Here is a 22,532-nt window from a genome sequence, read left to right on the forward strand (position 1 = left end):
CAGGTCCATTCCCAGCACAGATGTGCAGCACTAAGACTTCCGGCTGGGGAAGAGTAGGAATGGTTGGGCATTTGATGGGCAGGACGGATATGAGCTGAGGCAGAGAGGATGCAAAGCAACAGCTGACTGACAAAGGTTTAACAAAAAAAAAAAGAAAACAAAAAAAAGGGAAAAAAAGGCCCTCTGTTTAGTCTGCACAAGCTGGCCTCAGCTGAAAGGTTGGGGCAAGGAAGAATGAAGATAAAGAAAGTGAAAGAGAGTGTGCACAAAAGACAGTACATACAATAGAGAGTGAGAGAAAATGTGCAGAAGAAAGACGGCCAGATTTCTGGTAAGAGTGAACGAGAAACAATGTGGAGAAGTGAGGGCAAACGATAGAAACCTTCCTTATTTATTAGTTCAGGAAAGAGGTAATCACACCCTGGAGGTACTCACACCTTGGCAAGTGTTAGAGGCACAGTATATCTACTAGAATTTGCATGACAAGAACACAATGATCTAAAATGCTTGCATCATACATAATTGGTACAATTTGACACTTTATGGATAGTCCACCACTGCACAAAAAATCTTTCAGTTTGTATATTTCTGCTATGATTATTATCTATGTGTAAAAATGCTCTAATTAGCCTGAAAAAAGGCTTCATGTAGCCATTCACCACCTGCCTCACCTAAAAGTGAGCCACATGAATCTCCTATAAATCATGAACCTATGATCCCTCCCCGCCAACGGTATTTCTTTGTCTACTGCATGTCATTGACCCTGCTGCGTCACTTGTTTCGTTAGCGTATTTCCTATTCAAACTTTCCATTTAAATAAAAATAAACAATTGGAATAAGTCATAATTACGATGAGCCAGTATGTAAATGCATACTGCAGTCATTGATACGGTTGACCAGTCTTAAAGGCTGTGTTCATATTACATAGAGACAAACTGCACGATATTGCGGGTGTCTGGCAGGTATTATTCATCATTTATACCTGAATAATGGCTGAGGAGGGAAAAGAACAACATAAAGGAGAACATAGTGCAAGGTTTGCATACCAGTCTAACTATACATATCAAGAGAATGCAGAACAAGTTAGACATCAAAGTCCAGTCTGAACAACAAATGCAAACTCGTGCGTGCTTGGCTTTAAAACTGACACGGTTTGCATGAAATGAGCAGGAGGGTTCATTTTCATCGTTTTTATCTTCTGAGCTCCACAAAAAACTCCAAAACTATGGTACATTAGTGCAAACTTGCCAGACAGACACGCACATTCAAATATCAATGGCTCCAGGGGGGATATTTCAAATTATGACTGCCAGCTCTGTAAAGTCAGACAAGATCACATTCTGAAAAGAAAAGAGTTCATTATGGTTAAATTAGTCAACCCACGCTCCAACAGACCCTCTTTTACACTAGGAAGTTATGAAGGTAGAGAGGTGAACAATTCACTAAACACAGTGCAAGAAAGGCTTGGTTTCAGATCGTGTAAGGGTTTGCAGTTTTTATTATTATAAAATAATAATAATTTTATTATTATTATTAATAAGATTGGGTGATGTGAACTCAAATTTATAAACATATTTTCCACTAAGCAGACAATAACGATATTACACTATATAAAAGGCTGCCCAAAGTTGGTCTATGAGAATGTTTGATTTGGCCTGACAGAAAGTTACCCTAACCAAAACCCCACAGCCAATAAATAAACATATTTTAGGGATGCACAACGATATCAGAATCATATTGGTATTGGTGGATATTTGCTAAAATTAAGACATTGGTATGTGACAGATGTTTAGATTTTACCAATATTTCAAAATGATATTTGATGATGCGTGAACTCCGGAACAACAGAAATGTTTAGACAATGCTGCAATATTTTTCCAAACTTTTTATGTTAAATGTCTTTTTTTAGTTTTTTTAGTTTATCAGAATTATTTAAGCTGTTTAAGTTTCAGGGCTGTTTATGGATTTTTGGGCTTATCACAATATCCAAGGTATTTAGTAAAATTTATTAGATGTCACAGCAAAACTGACTTTTACTGTTTAGTTTGAAAAGTCCATACAATAAATTGATCACAAATGAAATACTTTATAAAAACAAAAACATTCCTCTTTAAAGTTCAAATGATTAGAAGAAGCCATACAAGGATATCACTAAAGAAAAGGCATATAAGAATATCACAATATATGTACAACATACAGTATCATAATAATTAGAACAATTTTAAAGTTAATTGTACTTGAGAACTATGTGCTGAACCTTACCCTGTGCGCTTAGTGATGGTGCCCAGGGTCATGGGCTGCTTGATCTGAGCCAGTGGCAGTACGACAGTCAGGCTTGGCAGAGGAGACAGCCGTGGATTCCCCATGTTGTTGTTGGTGAAGTTGTTGTAGGATTCTTGGCTGGTAAGTTTAGCTGAAAACAGAAAAAAACAGGTTTCATTTAAAATACAATGATACAATTTTTGCCACTGACACTCTTTAAGAATTAACAACCAAATGTATCAAGAAGTCTTTCTGACACAGGAAGAATCCACACCCATAGCACATGTAAGGTTCTGTTAGGCCACTCGACATCGTCCAGTAAAGGCCTGATTAAACCTAACTAGCTCAAGATGCCGTGCTAGAGAGCCCTGCGTTAATCAACCATAATCACCAGCCATGCTTAAATTACCCCAACTCCTCAAACCTCCTCACAATGACTTACGCAAAGATTGTGCCATACAAGCACACACTAAATGTAATTTCCCGACTTAAAAGGGCTCCTTTCTGGAGTCTGATAGAGTCAAACGATTCTCTTGAAGTGAGAATTTGAAAAACAAAAACAAGGTGGGGGGAGTTCATGTCTGAAGCAGAGAAGCAGACGTGACTGATGCGCATATGGACTTGATCGGACATGGTGGTCCATCAGTGGTGAAGCCAGGAAGTCAGGCAGCTCAGGAAAGACTCTTGCTACACCCCCTACATCATTTCAAAGCTGAGTGAAGCATCAGCTACACATTAATGCTGCAAAAATGCACACAAGCACACTCTTGTTTTCACAGTACATAATATAAATATAAATCTTACAGATCCATGGACAACTCATATATTTAACCCTCATGGCAGTGAAAAAGAGCATAATAAAGATCCTTCACACCATTAGGCTTGTTTACACTAGTGTGGCCTGGTACACTGTACTATGCAGTCACAGACTACCCTTTATTTATTTCATTTCCAGTCAAAACAGCCATTAAGTACAAGTTATTCATTTTTCAGTGTCAGGAAAAAAAACAACTAAAAACCTCAACAGCAAAATATAATACCATTTTTTTATTACCTAGTGTGTCCACCCTTTACCTTTATAACAGCTTTCATTTTTCTCAGAAGATTTGTTTTAATAATTATTCTTATTTTTTTAGAAATCTGCAAGGACTCCACATCTCAGAGGCCCACTTTCGATGTTCTAGTGCAAACTGCCTTCTTTTATATCAATTTCCTTTTCTCAGTAATGGCCACTTGAAAACTACACATCCTTTCAGACCCTTGGCACTGAGTTGTCTTCTCACAGTGGAAGGAGACAGAAACACCTGGAGCAAGACTGAACCTTGATGCTCTACCATCTCTTAAAGAAGAAAGCTTTAAGCACTGTTTATCTGATGGGGAAAGTTTTGGTGGTCTACCAGGTCTTGCATGTTTATAGGAGTCCCATTTTCTCTACATTTTTAATAATTTTTTAAATCCAGGTCTGAAAATGAACCAACACATCAGATCTGTGTATACCTGAAAAGGGTGTTCTAAATCTCAAATAAATTTTGTTCATATGTAAATTTCATGGAACATACAGATCTATAGTATTATGATTGTACTTTGTAAATCTTTGTATTTTTCCATTTTGCGTTCACTATAACATTTGGAGCGAAGAAAATGCATCAGTTAAATAAAGTAGTTTAAGCTATCATTATCTAATTTTATACATAAAAAGAGTGTGTGTAGTGGCTTGCACCCCAACATTACTTTCTTTCAAAAGCGTCTTTGCGTTTATCCAACTTCAAATGCCCTATTATAGGGTACAATACTCAAAATAACACAATCTTACACAATAAATACATGCTATGCGCTCTCAATCACTGAAGTTCAAGTGGTGTTTTTCTTACCCCATTACTTTTTCTTTCTTCAAATATACTTTACTTTTTGGGACCAACTGAGTAACCCTACAGAACATTTGCCTATACAGAGGGCAGAAGCCTTCAATGAGGAAAAGGAGAAAATCCTAAAACACAAAAACTGATTATCTGGGAGAGAAAGTACCGAGAACAGCCATGCACCAGTGTTTTGGAGGGGTTTTAGATCATTACCCAGCCTCTATGTTTCGCTAATACTCAGAAACGCTGGCTTTGTGCTTACCAAGAGAGAGGCCATTTAGGCCTCATGGCCCTCAATAAAGCCGGGCTTTTGCTGGAGACATTACACAAACCCCAGCCCCATTCCACGCAGCGCCTGGCTCTCAAGGGCCCTTCACATTTCAAAACCACTACACCCCAAGCGCAGCTACCTTTTGTGTGCAAGAGCAGCAGAAAAGAAAAGGAATTTGAACAGGAAGCAGCCTGAAAACCCATAATGGTGCTTCTGATGGACAAAGACGAGGACAAGGGGAAGAAAAATCTTAATGAATTTAGCATCTTTCCAAGAAGACATACTCTCCCCTCATATGCTCTCCCTCTCGATCCTTTTAACCTCCCGTTAAAATGCATAGCTGCAAGCACCAGCTATGTTTTACAGTATGTTTACTGACCTCAAATGCCCAGCATCTCTCTAAAAAACTTTTAATACAGTGTGAACACTGAGCACATTGGCTGCTGGCTGATGAAAACCTGCGCACGGCCTGCTTGGCCAAAAGCGTCAGAAATTACACATCTAAAGTTGGAGAGAGGTGAGGTGCCTGGCTAGTCCGAGCGATCCTGGTTATGGAGCCATCATTTGATTAATGACTCATGCGTGATAGCCTGCGCACTGATACATGACAGGTCGATGGAAAGAAGATCCATCAATGCAAATCCACAGTCGTCGCAAGCCCCACTCTAGGAGGCCAGCCGGGTCACGCTGTCACCTGACCCTTCTGATCCAGCACACTCGCCCCTATTTGCATTTTCTTCTAATGGCACAGAGCCGGCTGATCTGTCACTGATATCTTGTTTTTTCTCCCTGAAGTTGTTCTATTTGCATACAGTAAAGTGTAGAGCACCACGAGCCAACCAGATTTGATGCTTTCGGTGCTGAAGAGAACGATCACCGGGATACTGGTTTTCAGTTTTATTGGTATTGTTGGATAATGAACATAATATCCATAACAGAATTCTATTTCATAAAAAAGCACTGTCCCTGTTGCCATGCAGTATGCATTTTTAAATTATTTTTATTATTCTATTTTGTGCACTTTACGTACTATTTTGTGCACCTTTACGTGGCATCTAGGACCTGACAGTTTAGTGCAATTATTTATTTACTTTATTCTATTTTTTGCACTTGTGCACGTGTGACATCCAGGTCACTTTAGTTAAGTGCAATTAAGTTTTACTTTTGATTTTGTGCACTTTTTAAACATGGCATGCAGAACCTGACAGTTAAATGCAATTTAACTTGCAACTTCAAAATGAATTTGAAGAACAGTTCAAAGTACTAAAAACAAAAGACTCCTGCTTTAAGAAATGTTCTTTGCCTGGTTAACATTTCGCTGTTGTCGGAAGAAAACCTTGTATCTCCAAAATGGTACCTTTACAGGAAAAGGAAAAAACATACTTTACTTTCAATGTAAGTCAATGGAACCAGACTCCCCCCCCCACCCCCAAGAGGTCTTCTTCCGACAACAGCAATTTACAATACTGTGTAAGGTTCCCTTTGGTATAATAAAAAAGGCAAAACAGAACAAACTAGTCATATCAAAACAAGCTGTCATTTTTGTAAGACATACTTTTAACATAGAGTATCCGTACTCAGAAAGAGTGGGTTCGTTAACTTTATTAATTTATTTAGTGGGTTCATTAACTTTGTGAATTTAAATATCATTAAATACCATGATACATTTGGGAAAAAATAACATGATGCTAAATATGATCAGTACCACCCAGCACTATTTTTTTATAATAAGCACACTACGCAATCCTGTTTTTTTGTTTTTTAATGTGAAAAACATGCCATTGGAATTATTGCGTGATGCTGTATGATATACTGTAGCTTGGCAGGTTAAAGTGTTAAATGCTGAGAAATAGCTGGGGAGCAACAGCAGGCCTTGAGACAGAGCTTCTAAAGCATCTGCAAAGAAGCGACACACATAAGCAAAGAGCTGCTCCTGCCTTGGGAATACTTTGATATATATCGTTTCATCCATTCATGTGTCTCTTTTTTTAGTCGGTCCAAGTTTCCCAGACATGTTCTAGTCAAAGTGCGCAGCACACAGGAGGCTGGGATTAAGGTACGGAGGGAAAAAGGAGAGAGAGAAGAGGAAGAGGAACAATGGCTGTTCTGCTGCGCGAGGGGGAAAGTGCTGTCATGTCAGGTCCGGCTGTGGCAATTCCCAGAACCATCATTATTAAAATACTCACTTCCAAAAAGGGGGGAAAAAAAACCTGAGGCCAGAAAGTGCCGGATAAAAGCAATCCCAGCGGACAAAGTGAAAACAAATTAAAAGAACCATTATAAAACACAGATGCTGCAAAGAAAATAAACTTCACAAGATTTACTGTTTTCTGAAGAAATCAGAGAGTGGTGGAAAAGACATCAGCGGTGACTCCCAGGTAACAGCAAAGCAAAACCGCAGCTTGCATATATGCCCCTTTTTTATACAGTATCTGCTGGTCTACTATTTTCAAGCTAGCATCTGTGAAAAAGGCAAGATGCCAGCTTCTTCCCTGAATGGGACTTGGGGACAGTACTTTTTTTTGAAGTTCTGAAGCAATACATACACTTCTTGGTGTTTTTTGTTTGTGTGTGTCTGTGTGTGTGTTTTATTTTAAGAGCAACATCCTATAAAACTTGTACATTGTAAGTTGGTGGATGCAGCTCTAGCAAAACTACTTTTACAAGAGAGCTGGGATACTTGAGGTTCTATTCAAAAAGTAAAAGCACATGCCAAACAGCTTCTGACCACTACAGTACCTCTAATAACACAGCTTTTCAACATGCCAAGCTGTACATTTACATTCCCTGAAACAGAAAGGCCAAAAAACAAAAGTGCCTTCTCGATTACATTTGGTCGAAAGAGAAAAACAGACAGAAATTTTGCCTGAAAAAAGGCCTACAATGAAGTGTCAAAATCTAAACCTTTCAAATAATCTTAATGGTAATGAAAATGAGAAATAGCTTTCTAGCACTGGTAACTACAGACACATTCAGACATTCCAAGCAGCAGCAAAGGTTGAGTATCAAGAAGTGGATCAAAGCCCAAGAACTTATCCACTACAGGTGTGACACCACTTTAAAATGACATCCTGCTCAATACGCATAATACAGCAAAACAGACGGAAAAAGGAAAGTATCTGCGAGTGCGCCAATACCATCTGCAGCTTCTGTTTTTGAAATGATGGAAAAAAAAAAAAAACAAATGACAGTGCCAAAGTGTAAAGTATAAGTAAAAAATAAATAAATGAATAAACTGATTTCCTTGGATGAACTACTGTTCTGTTGTCAAGGATGTTGAATTTGTGATGCATACTGTAGCCTCCATACATAATAATTTAGTAAGCTGTCAACTGTTTTTAGTTTTTTTTTTTCAGTTTCGGTTTTGTTTTTCAGTTCAATGTGTCAATTTGTGTCAGTCAAGAATCATCATTTGTGTGCATCACTCATTTTCAATCAATTTCCTAAATAATTAAAATTCTTATAGTTTGTTAAAATGTTTACATTTTTTTTATTTCTAAATTTTCCCCTCAAATATTGTTTGAAACTGCGCCATACAAATATTTAAAATCACTACATGGACTGCTAGATGTGTCATTTACTAAGAGAAGAATGCTATAAGGACACTCTAGGAGGAAGTCTGAAATTAGATCCAATAGTTCACAACATGTCTGCATTTACAGCTCATCAGACAAGCACCTTGGTGACAGTGGGAATCTGTACTCTTCTGTGGCTCAGATGACAGTAGTAGTAGAACCATATGTGAGTAAGTTTGTTTGGAAGAGTACATCACAAAAGAGAGAGGGTGTGTGTGTGTGTGGGTGTGGGTGTGTGTGTGTGTGTGTGTGTGTGTGTGTGTCTGGATCTTTCACCTCTGATGAGCAGAGTGAGCAAATGGGGCATGAGCGGATGAACAGGAAGGCATCCACAGACTCAATCAATGTGCCTCAGCATGTGGCTCTGATCAAGAGCCAGTAATCTGATCATGTCAATTTACTTATGTGTAAGTGGGGACCATATTCAACCCTCCAAGTCATGAATGCTCCTGTGACAAAAGTCTATATCAGATATATTCAAACAAAACCACAGCATATTTATTAGCAGCAAAAGCATATTTCCTTAAATATATTAAACATCTTTACCTAAGGATGCAAAAGCTACCAGTGCACGTGCCAGAGCTTCATTCAGTGCACTACAGTACATGATACTGACAAAACAGTAGCTAAGTCCATGTACGTCTTTGCCAAGTGCAATATCTACAATGATACTTATTTTTTACTACTAAATCAACAACGACAATAATAATAATAATAATAATAATAATAATAATAACAACAACAACAACAACAGGTTTAGAATCACTTATACTGATTCCGTCTGTAAACATAGTGATTAAAATACAAAAATATACATAGATAAATAATTAATTACAAATAATTACAACAAGTAAGTCTGTAATTAAATAACAGCGCAATGTGACAGAAACACATCTGTATTTTCATTTGCAGCTAACTGCTAAAGAGCAAGTTTAATGTTGCAAGTTAAAAAGTTCTAATTCCTTTTATTAATGTTATCACTATATCATCACATATTGTGCAAATAAATTTCAACTGCTCTTGTTTGATTCCAAGACAGTGAATGAGTGGTGATGTTACTCTCTGACTCATTAATATAATTAAAGTATCCAGCATCCAACTACAACACCACCTATGCTGAACCAACTAGGCCAATAATAACAATAAATCCAACAGAAGTAGTTTTACTAGTAGCAGCTCCAAAAGTAAGCTACTTTAAATTCTATCAGCACAATCAAAAGCTTAAAATACAGGCCTATAGACTTCTCCGTGATATATCTTATCTTCACCATATAGGTACAGAAAGTAAATTTTCGTTATATACGCAGTGAATTACATAACTGCCCATGCTGCTTACAGCCCTGAAAAAAATATCCAAACAATTTTTCAGCTGAACACGATACAAAGGATACAACTTTAAAAATATTTATGAAAATAAATGTGTCAAGACTGAGGGTAAAGAAAGCTAAAACCTCTGTTTCCTGACACTTATTTTAAAAAGTACCTGTTAGATGGGTCAGACAGAGATATACAGAAAAGGTGCCACTTAAAAATATTTTAATTATGGCACAAAAAGTTGCAAATTATTTTTGTACCACAATTTTATTTGTGTGGTTCAAGTTTTCTTTAAAATCCCTGAAAAAGTTTTATAGTGGATATTTTAGCTCTGCAAGTCAATACATGAATAATGAATTGCATAAGTATGTGTATTTTTATATCTGTGGTCACACTGCAGTGATTTATTACCACCTTATCATACTTTTCTTACATCAAAAAACATAAAATATATCATATACACATACACATAAAATTCCTTAACTTAAAAACTGTTATGGGAACCAGTCCAAAAGTAGTATGTGGAGAGTGTGCCCACAATTTACCTAGTCTTACTGTTTTTCACTTCCAATCAAGCAGAGGAAAAATGCAAAGCATTTGATCTGGCCCTCTGTAACTGACTTTGTAAAATGTTTGTTGAGCCATTTCCCTTTTTAATAGTTGGCCATTTTCTCATATTTTTATTGGTTATAAAAGAATGAGTATAATTAAGTGAGCTAAGATTACATTATGGTAATGAGGCAACTCAAAAAAAGAGCTTAAGGGAACCTAAGGCAGCAGAGGAACTTAAGTACAGTGAGAGTGGAGGTTCTTTGAAAAATTGTGAGAACGGTTGTGGGACAGCGCAGAGCCTCAGGTCATGAGAAGTGTCAAAAACACATTTCCTCATGATGGGAAAGGGCACTATGCTTCATCACGGCTAACACTGCCTGATAAAGCAATATCAGCCTTCTTTACAAGTATTCACATGAGAGAGAAATGAGCTAGAAAGCAAAGCAGGCAGTGGGCTGAACACTCTAGCCTCCCACAAATGTTTATAGATGTTGTGCCACCAACTGGCCAGCCAGTAACACCATTAATGCACTTCAGTATTTTTTTTTTTAAACAAATGTAGCTTAATATACAATACATTGTACCTAAATTGCTAATTTGCAAAATGCCAATTAAAAGCTTATGGGCCTTTTTTGTATGGCATAAAAAGTGAAAATAAAAATGTGCATCACTTACATGATGGGAAGTGTATAGGAAGTGTATCGAATATTCCAGCCTCAGCGTCACCAAATGTAAAATACATTTTTAAAAAATGTATAACTTTATATATATAAAGTTATAAATACATACATACATACACACATACACTTATTCATTTCCCCCTCGATCTGTAACTATAAACAAAACAAACATAGTGATCATGGAAACCCTGCAGTCACTATTAAAACATTATTTAGCAATTCTAGTAATATTTACCAGAAGATGACATAATTATCCAAGACAGCAAAATGTATAAAAACCCAAAACAAGCTATAAAACTATTTTTTTTTGCACTTTTTCAGATTATTATATTTTCAAATGATACTGAGAATTAGAATTTAATCATAATATTCTCTTAAAAATCTGAAAAAGTGCATTTGCGCAAATCCATACTACTGTGTCTTTAAGGCCCAAGTAGGAGAGGAAACAATGACTTCGCTCTTAAGGGGAGCCCATTCATAAAACTTTGCACAAATTATAGAGTAGCTCCAGCCCTTTTGTTGGATTAGATTCATATCAAGACGAAACTTAGCAGCACAGTTCTGGCCCTGCGAAGTATTCCTCCTGCTCTCAGAGGAAAGAACCCAGAGATCCAGCTGCGAGTACGCTGGCTTTGCCAAAGAAATCTGAGAACACAGCGCCACACAAAGGGCAGAGAGGGCACAGCACATACGCCTGCATTCAGCCTTGTGCCATTAACACAACACACTATAACCAGAGCAATAAATCTTCAGGAAAGCAAGTCTGAATGGGACGATACATGTGGTATGTTAAAACAAGCCTGTGCCTTTGATGCCTGGGTTGATTGGATGCCTGATGTTTACTGAGCAGATGAGCGGCACTTTATCTTTAAGAGTGAGTTGTCTTAAAGTTGCGGAGATGTGTGTGCGCGCCGCAAAACGCAGAGGAGGCGGTGTGTGATTACAGAGAGCATGTTTACTGGCTCTGCTGAAGCAGATCAAATCTGCTCGTCTGACTACGAGTCCCACACACAAACACAAATAAGACAGAGGTCAGTTGGACGCCACTCGCAGCGGCCTGTCTTTAACCAATGCTGTTCACATGGCACCTGAAATTACAAATGTATTTTCTTTAAAGAAAAACAGCAAAACCATTAATACACTAACACTACAAAAGAGAAAACAAATTACCAATGAATTTTACAAATGAGCTGAGCTGCAAACTGGGATCGGGTTAAAAGGTTTAGGAGTAAACTTAGCACATAACTTCAACACGGGTGGCCTTGAGGAACACATAACAAACTAGCTGCTTTAGTTTGAAGCTCCTAAAAATGCCTTACTTCAAACGTCTGCAACCAGATTTCTAAAAGCATCCGAGTTAGCGTGTTTTTGATGCACAGTGATGAATGACACAAAAGGATGTTCTTACAGATAAAACAACCATGAAACCAAAACATGCTGCGCACTGGCTTTTGATGGCACACAAGAAGCTTGCCTTTATCATCAGTGAATTAACACTTTCCCACTTATTCCTGCCTTATTTTGCCAGACCGACTCTCTAGTAAGACCATCAAGCTTTCCAAAACTGAACCAAGAAAACAGCCAAGTTCTACATAACGTAGCCTTGAGACTGAAAAATGATGCTACAGTTATAAAGACTTTCCAACCACAGTATTCAGAATACACCTTAGTGCTAAATCCTGAAAAGGAGAGGACATGCTGGCATGATGCAAAGCCATATCAGCAGAGAAACTAGGCTCCACTCTCCAAAGCCATTTACAGGACAAGCGGCAGTTAGCATCCAGATAAATCACCAAACAGTTCAATATATGCTACACATCTGTGTTGTAATGGTCACTAAGCTTTAAGATTCTTCAGTTGCGTTAAAGGGTTCATTAAAGAAGTATGCACCGAAGTAACTGTACAGGACCCGGGCACAAAGGAGCTATTGTTGGACACTCCAACAATTCCATGTGTCTGCAGAGGGAAAAATAAGCGTTACTAAAATAGAAAGGAAAAATTCCACAATTAAACAGGGAGCAAAGAAAGCCCAATTGTAGTTTCTATTTTTGCAGTCTGCCAGCTTTGAAGGATGTGTACTTCCTCAGTTCCTTCCCCAAAATCAATGTCTTGTCACAGGCGACAATCACAAGGCTGCTGTTATGGCTATTGTGCTGGAGCTTTTCATATCCATCATCTGATTTCTGCTGCCTGCTTCGCACCCATGGACCTCACATTTCACAAAACATGCGGAAGGGCCGACTGAAAGCAGTCTAGATTGATTTTGTTTATCGTGTCTGAAAACAGTCGGAAAACAAGTTCTCGAAGACCATTTTACTACAAGTGAAGTCCACATGGTATTTTATGTATCATTCCCTACTGAATATAACACCCTGAGTGAGAGGGTAATGTGAAACGAGATGGAATAACAAAAGTTCAGGGTAAGAGAAGAGCAAGTCAAGGAAGAGTAAATTACCGAAAGTAATTAATAATTTTCTTTTCTTTTTTTTATAAAAAGGCAATGCAATTAGAATTTGAAATATCTGTCTGAATCCAATGAGATCTGACTGCACAGCTTGGACATCATTTCCAAAATATATTTCATGTTCAGGTTCTCACATCCTGCCTTCCACTTTTAACAGATTTCACCCTGCATTCACCCTGCTTTAGTTACTCCCTTACTTTATTCTTCATCTCTATTTTCATATATTTTTTTAATCTGGTATGCTGGAGCTACCCATTTGTGAATTTAGCACCAAGGTCCACAAGGCCCACACTTGTGAGAAAATGAATGCATGAGAAATAAAACAGAGTTTTCCATTAAACTTAACCAAACTAAAAAAGGGGGGATGCTCAAAAGCATTGCTTGATGAATTTGTTAAATTGGAATTTAATCTTCATTTTGGACTGATTATATTTATCATATTATTTCATATATATTTTTATCTATTTATCCATGATCTCACGACTGCTATTAATGTACCCAAATGCCGAATTTTCTGGAGCTTGCATCAGAATGGACACCAAAAAAGTTTGTTACGCTTGGGTCGGATTCGGACTCTAAACTTGATGTTGTTGAAGTTGTCGGACTAGATGCGAATTCAGACCAAAATTTTAGTTAGTGGTGCTTCAGCAAAGCAAAACATTCCTAACACACTTCACTTTCTCCATAGCTTAAACTGTCTAAGTGTTAGCCCTCTCATCAGGAGACTGTGAGTTCAATTTCTGGCGATGAAACAGCCATCTATGGATTCAGACTCTAAACTTGATGCAGTTCAAGATGGGTCAGACTCAGACACAAAGTTGTAAGGCTGGATTTGAGTTTGGACCAAAATTTCAGGCCCAATAAAAGCCCAAAATGCAATTCAGAGGCAGTATAGCTTAAAGGAGTGCTGAAGACGCTGCATAAAGAGTAGCATAAAAACCAAATGACTGCAAGAGGACAAACGTCTACCAGGACACGAACATCACAGACATTACAGCTTAGAATTAGGGTCCTTAGAAGAGAAACTCATGAGACCTATGGGGACTACAGAAAGGGAGAGAGAGAAAGGGGGACTGGTTTAACATTTGTTCTCTCTCTCGTTCTCCCATACACATACACTTTCATGTGAATCATGTGAGAAAAGACTTTGAACTACATACTTGTACCGTATTTCATATGTACACCACCATGTCTTCAGACTTGCGTAGAGTTGTCACCTGGTTGCTGAGGCAGCGCAGACCGTGAGGACTAATTGGTGACAGGTGGCTGTAATACTACGCTTTAAAAAAGTGAGTCTGATTTACGTAGCAGTTCCTCACAGCCGCTTTCACAGCTGCTGGTGAAGCACTCCTACACAAGATGTGCATTCCACCACAGTGATGTCACGGCCCTGGCACAACACAGAAACTGACAAAAAGTAATTAATATTTTTTGTTTGTAAGCCTGCCTTAACCCCTTGAAACCTTGGCTTATTATTAAGCTATTAAGATTAAAATGTATTACTCAGTAACTACTACGAATTACTCAAGTTATGTAGTTATGAAAGTGAGGAACTGAAGTGTGAGCCCACATAAAGGTCCTTACGCCCTGTTTACACCTACCAGAAAAAAAAACGTGTTTACGCATTTAAAAAACGCATTACACATTTAAAAGAGAAGTGTAACTGCATTTGTGATCGGAACGTGTTCAGATCTAGCAGTCCTGATCTCGAGATAGTTGAGCACACATTGTGAATGGATCTGTCTATGTGTGTGGTCCCATTTACACTTGACTTTAAAGTGTGATCATCGTGATCCGATTGGATCATCTAATCAAGACATGACACGTTTACACCTGCCCTTTTGAAATGCAGCTTCTGCATCCAGATACTAATCAGACCTCATTTCCCTGCAAAATATTTGAATTTTTAAATTTGACCGGCATGGCACAAGAGGAGTTTATGAGCTTTCATGTTTGAATGAGTTTCCCGCTTACATGTATCTGCTCTCACAAACAAACTCACAACAAGCAACCAGCAATGCATCTCAATGCATTTTTCCAGCCTTGAGCCATCAAATGATGTTGTGTTAGCGGCAGTTTGAAAAGATGAGGTGACTGACTTTACAGGCTGCATGTGCTAAAGGTCTATTATGAGTGTTTGTTTTAATTTTTGTCTTTAGTAGTTTTTTTTTTTTTTTAATGTATTAATTTTATTTGATAGACACATTCAAATTGTACAAACTACTTCTCCTGATTATATTGTTTTAACCTGATGTTTGGAGGATGCCATTTGTTAAGCCCCTGGAGGGTTTTTGGCAATTTTTCTTCACATTCCCTTACAAACTACATAAGGTATCTTTTCAAATGTTTTCATATGTGCAAATAAAGAAAAGAAAAAAAAACAAAAACAAAACAAATGATGATGATCCGATCACCATAATCAGAGGGTAATGCCAAACACAGTTCAGTGATTTCCCTCCTCGCTCACACACACTCAGCCTAAAAATTAATGAACTGAATCATGTGGGTTTAAGCAGGATAAAACAGGGTTGCTGAGCAACTTTTAAAATGAAATTCACTGTTTTTTAATACCTTTTTTAAGACCTCAGTGTAACAAAAATAATAAAATTTCCACGGCATAGCAACACACACAGTCAAATGTAGCATGTATTAAATATCTTTTTCTTTTTTCTTTTTTTTTTTTTAATATGGACATATGTACGGACATTCCACAATCATTACACACTCTTTTCAGCATGTGTAACTATTAGTTCTTATCAGCAGGACTACCGCTAGCTGGATATTAGCGGTTAGCGGACTATTCTGGATTAGTGTAACATACAAAATAAGGAGTGCTAAATATTGTGCATCAGCAGATACCAAGCAATCCTTTCTTTTTTTTTTTTCTAGAGATAATATAGCTACACAATTTAGTTAAGATTGTGCTACTCTGCCAATTAAGACTACACTAAACTCAGCTCATTTTAGTGTGAGCATAATGTGACTTTGTGGACATTTTGTTTTCATTTCAAAATCAGGAGTTTAATACTGGCTTATAATCAAATCCAACTGCCTGATTTCAAAATTTTTCTACCAGATACTTTAATATTCTGCAGTCCTGGCCCTCCAGGACCGAAGATTCTTGCCTTGGAGTTTAAGGGGTTAGAAAGGGCTACGTGTGAGAGCAAATGAGCTCAGAATCCTCAAACAAGCTGGAAATGTATCAGGGATATATGATACATGACCCGGTGTGACAGAGTGAGCCTCTCTAGAGTTACTCCAGAGGTCTCCACAAACAGCCGATGGGACACTGGAGTCTCCAGAGCACATATCAGCAGGGTGCTCTTAGTGTGTGTGGGGTATTGATTAATCAGACTGCTGCCTCTGTGGACCTGAGAGTGCTGATGGGTAAACAGCATCGACAGGCGCAGCAGCTCCTGTGGCAATCAGCACAGTGTGTGTCTGTCAGTCAAGTGTGTTTGCAGCCATGGACAGTGTTTGACAAATACAGTGGGTACAGAGCACATCACACAGTGCTGTGACACTGAGGTCAGTGGGCCCAAGTGCAAAGTCTTTTAAGGTGACATGATTAACTCTTTAATGACCACAGTTGTCTGAAATGACTTTCAGATTTATTTTCGCCATCTACCTAAGAATGAACTGAAACCCATTGTAGTAAAACACATTTCTATGGTGGAATCCAGGTTACTCATGGATGATCACTGTTCGGAACAACAAAGGTTCAGGAAAGGTAAATATCGGTGTGCTATGTTCCAGATTAACCACAGAGACTGCGTATGTCACATGATGCAATTTAAACACAATTTTCATCATTCAGAACAAATCTGAACTTTAGTTACTACACGTATCCTACCCTCAAAAAACAGTTAAAACAGAAATGACTTTGCAGAGTTTCCAACCACTGGGCTCAAAAAGGAACAGTTACTAATTTTACGGCTCTCAGATCAAAATTGTTATTAGTTGACTACTGTTTTATGACACCGTCATCTCTATATGTACATCATAAAGCTATTTGTATACAATAAAGCTATAACTGTGGAAAAACTTTAAATTTTAATCTATGGAATCCACATGGGTGTCCTCACTCAGCAGAAAATGTGTGTTTGAATTCCCTGCCATAACAAGCAAGGCTCAAGAAAAGGCCTCATTCCCAACTAGTCACCAGAATGAAATGTGTAAAAACAGATTTTTGTTACTGCACTGTTAGAGTGTGAGCCGGTTAAAACAACGTGTAGGAGCGTGAGTGCTGACCGTGTAGAGGAGAGCCAGAGGGACTGCTGGACAGGCCAGGGATGGGGCTGCAGCGACCACCCTGCTTGCTGCTCAGCTCCTGCTCAATTTCCTCCAGGCCGGCACTCTTCTGAAAGCGGCTCATGCGGTTCACCACTCGTGGAGACAGATGAGTACGGGCGCACGGGGCACCACCGTACGGGTTGATGGGGAAAACGTGTGAGGTACCGCGCAGGGTGCTGACCACCACCCAGCGGCAGTCATGACTGAAGCAGATGTCCTGCACCTGGAGCAAATAGAAAGGTAGAGAACAATATTAAGTAATCAAGTCTAAAATCTACCCCAAATTATCAAGCATTTTACAACACATTAAAAACACGGCTTTTTCACCAGGGGTCTGAATTTCTGTGAAGCTGCTTTGCAGCATCAGTTATAAAAAGCATTAAATAAAATCAATTGAAATGTAAAGTATTACAGCTTAAATACAATTGCATCCACAAAGACTGAGATTAGCATATATTAACACTCTTTTTCCACAGTTTGTCACCCTAATAAAAATCACTGGTTCTAACCTGGCCACCCCACTGCAAAAGTTCTGGCTATATCCCTGATCACAACAAGAGAAATTGAATGCTTCCACACAGGTAATGAGCAATTTGCTTCAAGGTTTCGAGATTGTAGTCACCACACATTTCAGACATCAAAATTAAGAACACTTTAGTTTATGGTGGATTATTTTTTTTAATTAATGAAGTTCGAAAAAAAGTTAGTCATTTTAAAGTAAAATGAGACTTTTATCTCAATGCTATCTGCAGGGTACAAATGCTAACAGCGTAATGCAGCACATTTTAGACATAGTTTGAAAACGTTTGAAAGGAACAGTGCAATGCACATGGTCAGTACAACACATATAGAGGCTGAAGGTCCCTCGGTTTTTAGGGAATCATTTTATATACACACACACACGCATATAAACGACCCCCTACTGACTGAGTGATATACTGACTTATGCTTACTTACTTATACTCACAGAAACTCACTCATCAATCAACCAATCATTTGATCACAAGCTCTACTAAAAGGTTAGAAGTGAACAATATATGCTGCAAGAAGCTGCCATGTGTTACTGTAGCCTTGCTCTACCTGATGCTCCAACACAGCACCCACGTATCTGTCCAAATGTGACCCTTAGCATTCCAAACAAAAATAGGTGAATGGACCCTCAAACTAGCCATTAGCAGCTAATCATATGCTAAAATAGGCACTCAATGGCTTAACTTTACCCCTGTTCTTACTAAAAATTCCAAACTTAATTGATTTTCATTTTTCAGGTGTACTCCAGTACTACAAACCACCAGTCAAGACATTTTCAGGTTTTCCAGGACATGTGGGAATCCTGAGACTTCTTTATCGAACAGAGGTTTGACGTAACTGTGTAAAATGTGAGTAATTTGCTAGATGCCAACTGCTAAGATCCTGTAATCTGTGTACCACATAGACTCTAGCAAGGGCAGCCAACAGAGAGAGCTTCCTATCTTGGAGATAAGATCTGCCCAAAAATGTGAGACATGTGACGAGTGGGAAGAATGAGTGAGGTGTTGATTATCAGGGGCAGAGTGGCTCAGGCAGGGCTGGACTGCTCAGGTATGATACAGGTCACTACAGCTCAGCATGCCAGGCCTGAATGCCTCTCTCCACTTTGGGCCTAGCCTTTTGATCTGCGGCCATCACACAGAAGAGCCCTGAACACAAGAGAGCTGCTAGTCCATCCTGCGCATTCCAGCAGGGACCCAGGCAGAATCATTCAAGCCACACGCGCTCCTGATTAAAGCAGAGGCAGGGAGAGCTTGACTCAGAGTGGCAGAGATAAGGTCCCTGCTGTGGCGCCTGTGGAAGTCTGGTTGTGCCACTGCTAAAGCCTCATTAACAGTGTCTTACAGAATGATCAGACGATCTAAAATGCCTGCCCATGACACAGTGCCCTCTGTAACAGCATTCTTGGCTGCACCTTTTGTAAGAGTAGCCATCACCTACAGGTATGCAATAGGCCTGTCTGGAGCCCTATCAGATTCTTAGTCATTTTGGTCTATCTGTCTCACATCGGTCTGACTGCGATGCAGATAAGCAATTCTACGGCAGCAAAGCTCAGTGTCCACTTCCTGCGGAGCAAGGGTGACATCACTCCATTCTTCTTCACTAGGTGTATGGCTTATGTCTTTATCTGGCACGCAGATTTGAAGATTTGCCCATTTCCAAGGCAAACAAAGTCAACTCTTTGAAAGAGTTAATCTGAAGAGAAACAGCATATGCTCACTGGACACTGAGAAAGCCCCGAGTCATGCACAATGCTGGTCATCGGTGGGTTGGTATTTACCTTAATGCTCAATGAGGTCACTTCTGAGAGCTTTCTAGTAGTCAGAACAAGCACAGTCAGCCAGCCGGCGCGATAAGGCTGAGTGCCTGTGTCCACCCACAGGGCATTATCAACGTTCTTGTTTCTTCTGCTCAAGATAATGCGTCTCGGAGGGTGCTCACTCTCTGCTGGTTGTGCTGTTTACAATGCCAGATCAAAGCCTACGCACGGCAAGGCAGCAAACCTGGCGTTAGCCTCTGACAGATTAACTGAGTGAGGCTACAGTGCAGTCCAAGCCTGGGCCCACAGAGGGAAGGAAACAGGAATGTTTTGCAAGGTCTGTTTCAGTTCCACATCTTGCCTTCAGGGATCATAGAAGGAGCAACCTTAACAGTGAGGCTAGTGTTTGGAGGCACTGATAAAATTCGGTATCACAATATTTTCCAAATATATCACAGTGCCACAACATCAGACAATATTTATTTTCCCACTGATAAAGTAATGAACCAATTCTTACTGGTTCTCAATGCTAAAAAAAGTCTTACAAACCTGAAATTGCCTGTTTTGAATGGACCGTTTTGTTGTGTTTTGCTTCTCCTAAAACATATTATGAAGATCAACGAGGCAGAAATTTCTATAATGAAAATTTAGCTTGCTGTTTATTTTAGCTTTTACGTATAGTAATTAGGGCTGTCAAAGTTAATACATCAGTAATGTGTTTACATGATAATTTATTTACGCCATGTTTTTTTTTTTTTTGCACCATTAATGCACTTACCTAATTTGACCCTTCAAACCAACCACAGTAATGCAAGCTAAAGCACAGCTCTTCACATGCTGTATGTTGGTATGACAGAATCTGCAACTGTAGCCCTCTCCTTCAAAAACTACTTTAAAATTGCTTTTTTCCCCTACCTTCATCAATCTATCCTAGACAGTGTCCGTGGGAGACCTATGGATAAGTCCACAAGCAGTAATCTAACAAAAGCAACAGCAAAGTGGAGAGTTCTACTCAAAAGTCTCCACTGTAACAAGAAACCTTGACCTATTTTAAAAAGACCAAGAGGCGTACAAATCATAGAAAAGTTGGAAACACTGTTTCTATATACAATATACAGTATATGATACATACACTCAATGGCTGGAACATGCAGCCACCGTAAGCTAAATATGATTAATCATGACAAACTATGTCATTATTGGAGATGAACTATTCTTTCAAAATGATCTGAACTATCCTGGAAATAACATGTTGCAGTTATTCACGATTTTGTTATTTACACAAACAATGACCTTCAACCGAGAGCGATAAAGACAGAGAAACGTTTCTACTATAGACATAACACAGAAGCGTTGAAATAATTAAACAATACATTAAGTTGAAACAATTCTCAGGCAGACATAACACCAGACTTGCCAACACCTTTCACAGTTGCATCACTCTCATATGCAGAGCTTATACTGCAGCCAATAGTAAAGCATTTATCAGTCAGTATGGTATCAATATTTGTATGTGTCAGGGGAAAATATCATTTAAACTAGGAAAAAAATGGCAGGTATGCTTTTAGAGATTGTGGTGAAATGGAATGTGTCAGAGTGTGCGAGAGGCCTGCACAGTGGAGCAGAGAGCAGCTTTGTGCACATATCCAAACATGACACTGGCTGAATAAGTAAGGGCACAGGCCTCTAGGGATAAATATTAGTTCTGCTTAAGCAAATAAAACCTCACAAGTTGCCAACTAAAAAGGACATTTTGGTGTAACAGCTGCAAGACTCAACTGGGGGAACAGCTTTCAGGAAAGATGAAAACTTAAATCACTGCAGCTATTCTTCCAAACTGATCTGTGCAATAGCATAATAGATAACAGAAGTAAATTAAACTTTTAAAAACGCAAGGATGGCTTACTGCTGGAAAATGTTAATAATTAGGTTGTGTCCTCAGTTGTCTGCAAAAATTAATCAACCTAGACTGTAGGTGAATGCATGTATTCAGACTTATTAACTGTTTCCACAAAAATAAATTCAAGAACATCATTTCATTTTGCACGAAAGAAAGACTACAGTTACTGTAATAAGGCACAAAATCACCAAACTAAAGGGGTTTATGCTGCTTTCTGTCCTGGAATGAACTTCAGTCCACTGCCATTGCTGGATTCACCTCACTACACTGTGCATCCACCTGCTTGCACCACTGTGGTCAGTAACTGGAGCTGGGCCAGGTTCCTCTGGGAGGGATAATGATGACTACAGGCCTGACACATACAAATGCACACAAAACTCCTCTCAAGAGGGCGTCCGCAGCAAGGTGGAAAACACATTTTCAACCTAGGCTGAAACCACTGGCCAGTTCAAAAACAACAAATTTATTTTTCACTGTCTGCCTCTGCATGTCATTCATAACAGGTCATCTGCTTATGGAGAGTGCTGTTGCTTCATCTTGACGCTGTGCTATCTCAACTGTCAGATTTGTTGTCGTTTTCCCACCTTGCCATTGCGCTCAACATTTAATCAAACTGACTTTTCCCAAATGCGGTGTGAAGCATAACCACTTTCTTTTTCTCTGGGTCTTCATCTGCTTGCGTCTTTTTGACATAACGATCACAATCATAGCGTTTTTGTTCAAATCAAGAATCTCCCAATTACTTTAATTAAGCGAGTAATTAGAGTAATGAGAGAAATCAGAGAATTAAAAAGCAAAACAATAAAAACAACATAAAATGCATAATAATAAAATTCGACTCAACAGTATAAAATCATACAATGCCATTAAAAAAATTCCAAAATACTAATTAAACAAATTGTGAAGGAATTAAAAAATAGTGTTAAGACACTCTCTAAAAACAATCTTTGTCTTGTTTCTTCTTTTTTTCCATGCTGAAGTTATCATTCATTCATTTGTATCCATAAGAAAAGTTACAACCAACATTAACAACCAGGTTTACTAAGTGAAACTCAAAATAACATATATCCAC

The 22,532-nt window shown here is 38.7% G+C and overlaps 1 protein-coding gene across 3 annotated transcripts in view; it reads right to left on the minus strand.

Moving 5' to 3' along the window:
- The window catches only part of bcas3 (BCAS3 microtubule associated cell migration factor), a 296,779-nt gene that overhangs the window by 212,109 nt on the left and 62,138 nt on the right, over positions 1 to 22,532 (minus strand). For all 3 annotated transcript variants that reach the window (XM_036562324.1, XM_036562319.1, XM_036562331.1), the window contains exons 15-16: positions 17,229 to 17,493; positions 2,263 to 2,413 (exon numbers count right to left, since the gene is read on the minus strand). In XM_036562324.1, the coding sequence (XP_036418217.1) occupies positions 2,263 to 2,413; positions 17,229 to 17,493 (416 nt within the window). The remainder of the gene's footprint in view (positions 1 to 2,262; positions 2,414 to 17,228; positions 17,494 to 22,532) is intronic.

Source organism: Colossoma macropomum, unplaced genomic scaffold (assembly GCF_904425465.1).
Source record: "Colossoma macropomum unplaced genomic scaffold, Colossoma_macropomum, whole genome shotgun sequence".
Classification (NCBI taxonomy): domain Eukaryota; kingdom Metazoa; phylum Chordata; class Actinopteri; order Characiformes; family Serrasalmidae; genus Colossoma; species Colossoma macropomum.